Here is a 10304-nt window from a genome sequence, read left to right on the forward strand (position 1 = left end):
GTTGGGCTTTCAGAGCTATTTCCTTTGGGTTAGTCATTGAGTGGAATGCTAGAATGATGCTTCATGACCTCCAAGGCAGACAGCATTGCTGCTTCTGTTTTTAAAAAAGAGAGTGAGACTGAACAGAGGTGGTCTTCCCAGAGAACTGTTTTAGCATGGAAGGCTTTAGTGGGAGGTTCCACTTAGGGTCTGTTAGGATCCCCTGAAAGAAACCAGATAGAAAAGCTTAACTGATGAAATTCATGTCAGGATGAACACCAACAGGTATGATAAATAAATGTAGATGTTCAGAAATAAATTTAGGTAGTTTTTTTGTGTAACCACAGGTTCTTGCTGACTCATGTTTTTCAGAAACGTGAGTGCTTACTGTGTTCTAGAAGATGAAGTTGTGTGTGTTTGTTTTGGTTCTCTGTCCTTCCATTGCCCCATGTATAGCCTTCTCCTTTTGTGGTTTTTTGTTTTTGGTCTGCAAAGGGTATTTAGTATTTTCTCCTCTGTGTCCAGGTGGTCCTTAATCCAGCAGTGGGTTTGCATTCTGAGGAGCATAAATGAAAAGGTAGTGAGTGATGCTGGCTGAGGAGGAGGAGGATTTCCCTTCAGCTGTTTTCCCCAAGTCTTTGGTGGGCGACTTAAGGCTCCTTGAAGTCTCCCGTTCTTGGTTTTATTGAGATTGATTTGTACTTAAGTTCCTAGCAGAGTGGGGTTGTAAGGTGGGCAGAAACTCATCCTCTGCCAGTCCCTTTCCTCTTAGCTGTGAAGGGTAGCTGTTTGGATGTGCACCTGTGCTGCACAGGCACATCAGAGCTGGGCTTTCAAGTGGAGGAGGAGAGAGGGGCCTGGGTACAGTCAGGCCTTTGGGTGGAGCTCTGATATTCCCTGGAGATGCACGGAGGCAGGGGAGTGAGCCATAATTGACTGACACCTATCTAATAAGGGGGGTGTTTGTGCACGTGTGTTCATCTGTGCTCTTGTCCTTTCACCCTGAGCATGCGTCACTGGTTGCTTGTCTTCTGGCTTTGCATGCTGGCAGCAGGGCAGTCCTTGGTGACAATAGTCTATTCTCCATGACTCTGCCTCCGAGCCTCTGGAGGAGTAGCCCGTTGGGCAAGGCTCCTCACTCCCCGGCTGGGCTTGGTAGTTTGTATCCTCTGAGGGGCTCGGAGGTAGTTCCATTGGACTCTGGCCTCTCTGTGACCACAAGTTACACAAAGGCCATTGCCCAGGTGGGTGTGGCCAAGTGGGTTTTCTGGGCCAGAACTTACCCAGTGAGCTAGCAGCTACTCCTGCCCTGGGCCCTTTTGTTCTCATGGATCTCTCTTGAACATCTTCCTGTGCACCTGGTAATCTTGAGCCATAATGGTGAGGCAGCCAACTGTCCTTGGCCCTAAAGTCACAGTGGTGTGCGACTATGCTAGGTAGGGATCCCCCCCTCTCTGCTTGGCTTGTTCCTGGGCTAGACAAATGAACAGTTCATTGTTGGAGGAGTCTCTAGCACATCCGAAGGACGTACAACAAAGTCCTGTCTTCTGAAGTTGGTTTCCCTACACCATATCTGCTACTGAAACTAACATTGTTTTGTTTCTTCTTCTCAAGGAATTGTGGGAATGTGTTCTGCTCCAGTTGTTGTAATCAGAAGGTTCCAGTTCCCAGCCAGCAGCTCTTTGAACCCAGTCGAGTGTGCAAGTCTTGCTATAGCAGCCTACATCCCACAAGCTCCAGCATTGACCTTGAACTGGATAAGCCCATTGCTGCCACTTCAAACTGAAGCTCAGTGACCTGGGGCAGGCAGAGGCCAAGCTGCTGTTCCTCTGACAGGCCCACAGCCTGGGCAGACCGAGAGGCCCGTGCACTTTGGAATGGGGGCATGGAACCACCTGTGCAGAGTGACAGAAATTTGGGATGTACCACTGGACTGTAGATTGATTTTTATTTCCTGTTTTGTTTTTTTCCCTCTCCCTTTTCCATCCTTCCTCTGCTTCCAAGAAAGAAAGTCTGCTGGTTGTCTTAAAAAAAAAAAAAAAAAAAAAAAAAAAATTTTTTTTTTTTTTTTTTTTTTAAATGGAAGACCAGAGGTTGCCAGCCCTCTGTGACTGTTGAGCCACCTGTTGTCCCATGATGCTGAGGGTTGGCTTGGTTCCTCAGGACGGAGAGAGGCTGGTCAGAGTCAGGAGTGGAGGCCTGAGCTAGTGGGGAAGAAAGCTGGGCTGTTGTTTGTGACCATTCCTTGTGCCATTGTCACATCGGAGCTGATTGGAAAAACCTGTGCTGCTGAGGAGGCTGAAGCATCTTCCTAACAGACTGTCCCAAGTGCCCTCTGCCTCCTCACAGGAGCCGGGCCAGTTCCACCTCACAGATAAATGGGATTGGCATTTGGAGGGAGGGGCACATAATAAAACGTAACCCTTCTGAGCCTCGCTTTGGGGAAGGAAGGTGTTTGTTGTCCTGAGGCAAGCGAGAGGGCCTGGGAATCGGGGTGGCCAGCATTGTTCTCTCTCTCATGGGATTCTGTTTTTAACTCGACCCAGATGGTTTAGGGTTCCCTTCGCTGTCATGAGTATGCCTCCCTCAGCCAGGCTGTGTAGTGCTTCCCACCCTCAGGCATAGGAGTACAGACTGGCCAGAGTGCAGTGGTCCTGCTGCCATGGCCAAGGCCAAAGCCTTCCCTGAGCCCGGGTGCACCTAGAAGCCCCTGCCGGGGCCTGGTCCCCCAAAACAATCTCTTTTCCTTGACCAGCACAGGGAAATCCAGACTCAGGGTTCCAAAAATTTCCCATTCCCAAACCAAACAAATCATGGATCTCCTCCTTAAGGGGTAGAATCAGCTTTTCAGAATGCAAGCATCTGGAAAAGGGAGTATGTCCCATACAATCAGCCTTCCTTCTCCTTCCCTTCCTGGGGCAGTGGGAAGGCCCTAGCAGTCCCCCTGCCCTGTTCCTGTGCTGCTGGCCAGCAGTGAGGGGCCACTTGGTGACTCTGCAGGGTTCTTTAGAGAAGTGACACAGCCTGTAGGAGATTTGGGGTACCTTTCCTCAGTAAGCTTTGATGTGGTCCAAAAAGAGCCTTAAATCAAGAATATTTGTGGTAGAGGTGAGTGTGGGGAAGGGTGGAGAGGAGTTTATAGGTTTGTGCTTTGTAATCTTGGCATCCATGTTTTGTGCCTGCCCTCCCTCTCAAGGAGGGGCCATGCTTGGCTCTGCTAAAAGCTGCTAAGTGGTAATGGCGGATTGTGGTGAGTGGGTGGGGGTGAGGCCAGGGAACTCTATTACCCTCTGGAAGCAATTCCCTGGCCAAGGGAAGTTGTCTCAGGAAGGTGGCTCCTGTGTGTGCCTCTGTGTGGTTAAGACGTGGCCCAGAGCCTTCCTTGGAGCTGTCAGTCCAGGCAAAGCCAAGAGCATCTGAGCACGTCCCTGACTTCCCAGTTGCAGCAGGTTGCTCGCTCGGAGTTTGAATTCAGTGAAACAGGGTGTAGTTCTTCTCCGCACTCTGTGTGGTCTGGCCTTGCAGGTAGGGAGAAGTCAGTCTAATTGAGATTGTGCAGTTCTAGTGACAGGTGCCAAGAGGTTATGATACGGGTTTCTTGGGTCTGATGTACAGTGTGAATAAATGCTTGCAGCTCTTAGCCCTTTTCGATCAATGAAGCACTTTTTTATTAATATTTTTCTTTGTATGTAAAGGAGGAACCGTAACTCTCCGTAGCTGTACATATAACCCTTTTCTCCTAAAGAGGAGTCAGTCAGCGCTCCTATATTTTTCATTTTTTTGTCAAAGCAAGAAGTAAATACTTTAGAACTGTTAAATATATAAATAAAGTGAATAAAGTTTAGTGTTCCGCATGGTAGCATTTGCTAACACGTTCCAATTCTTTGCCCTGTGATTTATTCCCTCTTCATCCCTTTTCCTTCTTAAACAGCAGCAATCGGAGGTGCTGCCGGGAAACTGAACTTTGGCGAAGGAAAACTACAGGTTTCTGTTCTACTCTGGACCTTTGCAAGGAGCCGCAGCACAATGCCCAAGCACTGAAATGCATTTCCTTGATGGTTTTGTCCCTAACATCTCCAAAACTAAGAAGGCAAAGCAGTTGGGCATCTTAACACCAGGGGTTCTTTCTCATCTGGAGAACTGAGCATCAATAGTAAATAAAACTACCTCTGGTCTCTAGGCTCCTCTCCCCACGTGCGCCCCTCCCTCCACTGTCACTGCTGATGACTGATGGATCGCAGGGCAGCCTGTGCTCTGGCTCCTTAACCCCACCACACCCGGGGAGCACCAGCTGCACCTGCAGCAGTGGTTAAGCACAGAGCCCTGCATGCAGTGGAGTGTGGAAGACTTGGGGCAGGGGGAGGTGGCTGGAAATGCTTCTGTCTGTTCTTGGATGAGAGCATATGGGAGAGCAGAGAGCCCTTGGGGGGCAGAAGCTGAAACGGATGTGACTGGATTATGTGCCTACTGTAGGTCCCCTTCCTCCCTCCGTAGAGAGGGCTGAACTTCTCTTTAGATCTGCAACCCGCCAAGCAAGACCCTAGCATCTAGTCCCTTCTTGACTAGTTCTTGCTCTTCACAGAGGTGGATTTTCTTTCTCCTGCATCACCACGGGGCATTCTTCCCATCCCACAGGTCTGTGGGAGAGCTACAGTAAGCAGTTCCTCCCTAGGGAAGGTGGGTATGATTAGTGCCCAGCTCTGGGCCTCCCTGAGGGCCTCCACTCTGGGGCAGGCTTTCCAGGGTCACTTTCTGGATGTATTCTCTGCCTAAAGTACATGAACACAAAGTATATAAACAGCTCAAATGATACTAGTCTGAAAGCTGAGAGTGTCATCCAGCGGGTGTTTGAGAATTAGCCTGCTCTCTGGAAGGAGAAGGTGCCACTTCAGCTGCTATCGGGAGGGCCATATTCAGACTGTAAAAATGAGTGTGTCCTAGCCAATGTCTGTCCACACACAGCTCCTGTTTCTAATCTCTAAGGGTTCAGCCCTCTGCCAGTTAAAACACTAGCAGAACCTAGCAAGGCTGTCAGGGGCCCATAGATGTGGAGCTGCTGGGGGTGGGAAGATGAAGAGTCAGCGTGCTGAGAAGACCTGCACAGTGTGCATCTCAGGCAAGGAAGTGACGTGGGAGATGGCCAGGTGCTGACAGAGGTGGTTTTCCAAGGGCAAGGCTGGCTTTCTGAGGCCCCCACATGGAGGAATTTGGTGTGAAGCAATGGGGGACTAAACAGTGATCTTGAGCTGCCAGGATGTCCTCCTCCGAACTTTCTTATCCTGGCATTTTCTCGGTTTTCCCCCTCTTTCCAGACTCTGGCCTTAATCTCAGTACAAAGTGATAGGGCTGCCTTAATCCACTGGGATTTTCTAGTGAGGATGTACAGAAAAATTTTTCTTTACTTTGCTATTATGTTCACTATTCATTTCTATGTTAGCAAAGTATATTCTAAGACTTAAAAAGCTGTGGCAGATTTGACAGACAATGAACAAAATGGTGCCAGAAGACCTGTTAAAGAATATCCAGCTATTAAAAAATGCTGAAATGGGAATCGAGGGTACACCCTAGAATAAGATTACAGGCTATTGAAATGGCTGATAGACTTTAGCTGCTGTGCATGAGGCTGGGAGATTCCGTGTTTGCTGAAGTTGTTAACTCTAGCCCTGACCTCTACTGATCTTTTAAGCATGAGGGCGGATTTGAAGGTGCTGTTGCAGGAATTCATTTAGCTAGTGCCCGTTCAAGTGATCTGACCCACGGGCTGCACCTGTATCCAATTGAATTTGGTGAGGATAGGCTAACAGCAGTTGAAAATGAGCCCTAGGTTGTGGAGCAGTGACTGACTCTCCGTTTGCAGTTTTGAGTGACATGGCAGGAATCCTAGGATTTAATTTCTAGTCACATTTTCTAAGAACATTTGTCCTAAGTTGAGGTTACTGACAAGGTATCGTGAGGGCCGGCCTAGAATGTTTGAGACGCTTCTAGCTGTAAGAGGTGACCCTCCTAAGCCTTTGATTCTTAAAACACAAGGTCCGCTGTCCCCAGCACATAACCACACTGACACTTTGTTCCTCTCCTCTGTATGCAGTTCACCATCTGCACATTTTGCACAGGTACCAGCTGCCTCCCCGGTGGAACAGGCCTCTTCTAAGCTAGGCCCACGTTCAGAGGCATGAGGAGAAGGACCCTCCCAGCCCCCAACAGGAATCACAAGGTTTTTGCTATTGTATTTTATTTACCACTTCCGGTCTTTTCTCTCCCGCCCAATTTGGGTCACCTTTTCTTACAGTGCTCCTGGCAGTTGCATTTAATTGTATTTCCAGTGAAATTTGTTTTACATTGGCATTTAAAATGGCCCTTTAACTGCTTCCTGATTTTTTATGCAAACGTAACCTGTGAGGCTCGGATGCTGTTTAAGAAATGTGCTGTGTGTTGCTGCAGACAGTAGTGCTTGCCTATTGTAACAGTGTTGATTTTGCTGTAGCCTCAGTGACCATGTAAACGAAATAAATTTGTCATTTTCACCCACAAACGGTTGTTCAGCCCCTGGATTCCGGCTGCCACTGTGGTTCTCTAGTCAGTGCTATGACCAGTGTATTAGGTGCTGGGGATGAGTCAACTAGGCCCCTTAGTTGGTCCAGGAGAGGAGGGAGGGGCCTGGCCAGGAAGGGACAGCAGGGGTCAGCGTTTGTGTTTTGGAGGTAAGGGACTTGAAATCCTGACATTTACAGGTGGAAGGGGCCTTATAGATCATGTAGTTTTGTGGTTTTTGCGCTGTTTTGTGGGGAGGGAGCCCCCAGGCCCATTCAAGTATTAGACTTACAAGTAAGATATGATTTGAAGAAAGGTTTTGGTGCTTAAAATAAAAGTCTGAAAGTGATCGATTTAATTCAAAGTCCTGGTTTTTTCATTGAGGGAAAGTGACCCTCAGGGAGTGGTAAAGACTTAAGGTTGTCAATGAATTAACAAAATCTGAATAGGAAACCTTGCCTGACTCCACCTCCACCACCTTCCAGTGCTCTTGGGCTTCCAGAAGACAGCCTTAGATAGCTATTTTAACCTGCTTATCTTTGAGCTAGCCAAGCCAAAAATCTCACAGAAGAGCTTAGTAGTTGATACCAAAAGGCTTAAAACTGGGAGCCTTCTACTCCCTCCTAACCAAAATTAAAAGGTTTTGGTATTATAATCATTGCTTTTGTTTTTAACCTTCCAAATATATAATGGTAGCCTGAACTAAGTAGTGACATTGTCTTAAATTAGTGGGATGGAGGAGGGGTGCCTTTTTACTACTGCAAATGGGTTAGTTGTGAACGGTCTCAGCCTCCAATTTATTTCTGAATTTGTAGGATACAGGAAAAAAATCCTACTGTAAATAGGTAAGTGGCTGCAAATGGTAATAGTCACAGCTTGCCTGCAATCTCTGGTTATTGACAAAAGTGAAGTAGATGCTTGAAAAAAAGGATTAATAGGGGAGAATATTCAATACCTGCTTTCAATCCTTATCCTCCATAGATTAGTAAGAAACACCCAACGATTATAAATAAGCACTCAAGTTATTCTACAGTGAGAGCCACTAGCATTGAGTTGCAGCTGGGCATGGTGATCCAGGTACCAGGCTAGCACCCTCTGCATCGCTGACCTATGAGAAGCCTACACAGAGGCAGCTACAGACACCTTATTGTGAGGTCTCAGGCAGTCTAAGCTAATGTGTTTTATCGTTGGGTGTACATATTAGAGATGATTTTTAATATTTAATATGATCTTTGAAGTGTTTTCAGGGATCCCCTGAAGCACAGCCACAAGAGCCAGTTTCAAAACCACTAGTTTGGTGGAGAGAACCTGGGTTTGGAATCCCAGGCCCGCAGCACCAGCTGAGACGCCGGTGGGTGGGTGAGGAACTGAGCATTTCCTCATCTAGAGCAGAGCACTTGCCAGAAGAGGAGGTTGAAGGTGGGTGTTAAGTAAATGTTCCCCTCCCCACTGTTCATGAGATGAGATGGCATTTCTGTCTCTGGCTTTTGGCAGCTGGCAGACATTCTATTTTACCGTATCTTAAAACTAGAAGACAGTTAAAACTAGAAAACTAGAGCCCCACCTCATGTCCTCCACCTTACAGAGATAGAATTTTGACTTTGAAGCATTCTGATCTGAGTTTTACAATAAATTACAAATGTATCACTACTCAAAGACTTTTAAGTTCATGTATGTACTTTATTAAAGGATTAAAATTTTTTTAATGGAGGCGGGTCTGCAGGTGTACTGATGCTTTAAAATTATATAAAAGCAATGAAAGGGGGTCAGAAAGAAACTGCTTGTTGGGTTTGAGGAGGTGGCAGCTAAGAACTCCTGTGCCCTGTGGAGACTGAGGTGGCCTCACTTTGCTGAGGTGCCAGATTACACACCGAACTGCAAGATGTAGACCCACTCTCCAGGCTGAGGAACAGGGGAGGCAGAGCCAGGTGGCCCTTACCTCTGTAGCGTAGATGTCTGAGGCAGAGGCCTGGGCCCAGGCTGTGTGCTCTGTCTAGCAAGAGAGCCACCATGAAGATCCTAGAGTCTGTGGTTGGAAAAGGAAGTGAAGACCTTGCATTCATATGATCCTCCCTGCCATCTCCAATGCTAATGGAGCCCAAGGTAGCCGAACATATTAAGGCTTTGTCACGCAAGTTAAAATAGATGAGTGTTAGTTGTAAATGGTTCCCCTGTTGTACTTTGTTGCCATTTGGAAGGTCAGTCCCTAGAACTGCAGGTTCTTTCAAGTCACCCAGAAGGTGGTACCCACTAGCATACATTCTTGACTGGGGGCAGCTCCCACTCTTGAGGTCCCTCCCTGTCAGCCTTTGGGACGTGACCTCCCTCCTTTGGCACCTAAAGGGTATGATTTTTCATCTGACTTGATCAACCAGCTCAGAAGCTCCTATTGCCCCTCTAACACTGTTCTCAGATGTCCCCAAGTACTAGCCATACACCCCAGACCCTGCCCCAAAGCATTCCTTCTCAAAGCACTTTACAACAGGGTAACCTTAATAAACCTTCTGCTGACTCTTATACCTCTTCAATTGGCCTTCAGGGGCTTTTCCTGACAGTCCTCTCCCTGCTTCCTAAATATTGGTATTCCTGAGGTACAGTTCTCTGCCCTCCTTTCATGCATGCTTCCTTGGAGACTTACAAATCAAGGTATTTAAAATGGAGACACTTTATTAACCACAGCTCCCTATGAGTCTGCCAGGGATGCAGCAAAGGCCATGTTCCCAGGAGCTTGAAGAAACTGCTAGCACATCAGGTGTTCCCACCAGAGATGTGTTCAAGGCCATGCCTCACATGTACACTGCCCTCCACCCATCCCCATGCAGTTCTGAGGCATTAACTTCAGGACTGTCTCGGGCCTAAGGGCTCTGCTAACCCAATCTGGTCAGTGAAAGGAGGGCTGAACGGAAAGGCCTTGCAGCACCTGACCTTGCTCTTTTCCACTGCTAGGTTTGGTGGTTCCTTACAGAGCAGTCAGTGCCTGGAGCTGGGGTGAACATTGGTGCCAATCTGTCCTTCCCTCCTCCGCTCCCAAGGAGGAGGTTAACCTCTTTCCAGACACCCTCCCTTGGACTGGGAAAAGCTCCATCATTCAGTCTGGTTATGAAGCTCACTCTTAAAAAATTCTGAACCATACCAAGCAGGAATGAACCAGAGCACCGAGAGCCGCTTTAACAGCTTGAGGGGAGGAGGCCAGCTGGGGCCTCTGCCTCTCCTTACCTGAGCATCCTTGATCATCCTTGTCATTCTTGTGTCCTCCACCCAGTCCTGTCCTGCAAGCACTCCAGATTTTTGGAGATCACGGCCAATGCCTGAAAAACCTGGATGGACCTGAGGGCAACAGCCTGGGATCTGAGGTCATCTAGTCACCCCTCATTGCTGGGGACCCTCACTGAGGGTCTTTGCTTTCAACAGCTCTGGATACACCAGGACTCCTTCATTTAACAAATAATTGAGGGTTATGGGTCTGCACAGGCTTCACTGGTGACTCACACATATCCGCCCCCACTGTCCCATGAGATGATGACATGGCATTTCTGTTTGTCTCAGCACTGTTTGCCCTAGGAGTGTGCCGTCTGTTAGGGAAGATGAGGCAGATAAAAATAAGTTAAAAGGTGCTTATTATCCAAAAAGAACTGAAAAATCCCCTTTGAGTCAACCTACTTAAAGTGGAGACCAGAGTTGCATATATAGTGAAAAAGGTTTGACTGGAACTAACTGCAAAACGAAACTACTAAAACTAGTATCTCTCTTTTTTTTTTTTTTTTTTTTTTTTTTTTTTTTTTTTTTTTAAATTT

The 10304-nt window shown here is 47.4% G+C and overlaps 1 protein-coding gene across 14 annotated transcripts in view; it reads left to right on the top strand.

The window, feature by feature from the left end:
- Window positions 1-6511, top strand: part of MTMR3 (myotubularin related protein 3) — a 151927-nt gene extending 145416 nt beyond the window's left edge. For all 14 annotated transcript variants that reach the window (XM_058690761.1, XM_058690763.1, XM_058690758.1 and 11 more), the window contains one exon: window positions 1594-6511. In XM_058690761.1, the coding sequence (XP_058546744.1) occupies window positions 1594-1765 (172 nt within the window). In that variant the 3' untranslated portion in view covers window positions 1766-6511. The remainder of the gene's footprint in view (window positions 1-1593) is intronic.
- The last annotated feature ends 3793 nt before the right edge of the window (window positions 6512-10304 follow it).

The sequence above is a fragment of the Neofelis nebulosa genome, chromosome 11 (genome assembly GCF_028018385.1).
Source record: "Neofelis nebulosa isolate mNeoNeb1 chromosome 11, mNeoNeb1.pri, whole genome shotgun sequence".
In the NCBI taxonomy this organism is placed as follows: Eukaryota; Metazoa; Chordata; class Mammalia; order Carnivora; family Felidae; genus Neofelis; species Neofelis nebulosa.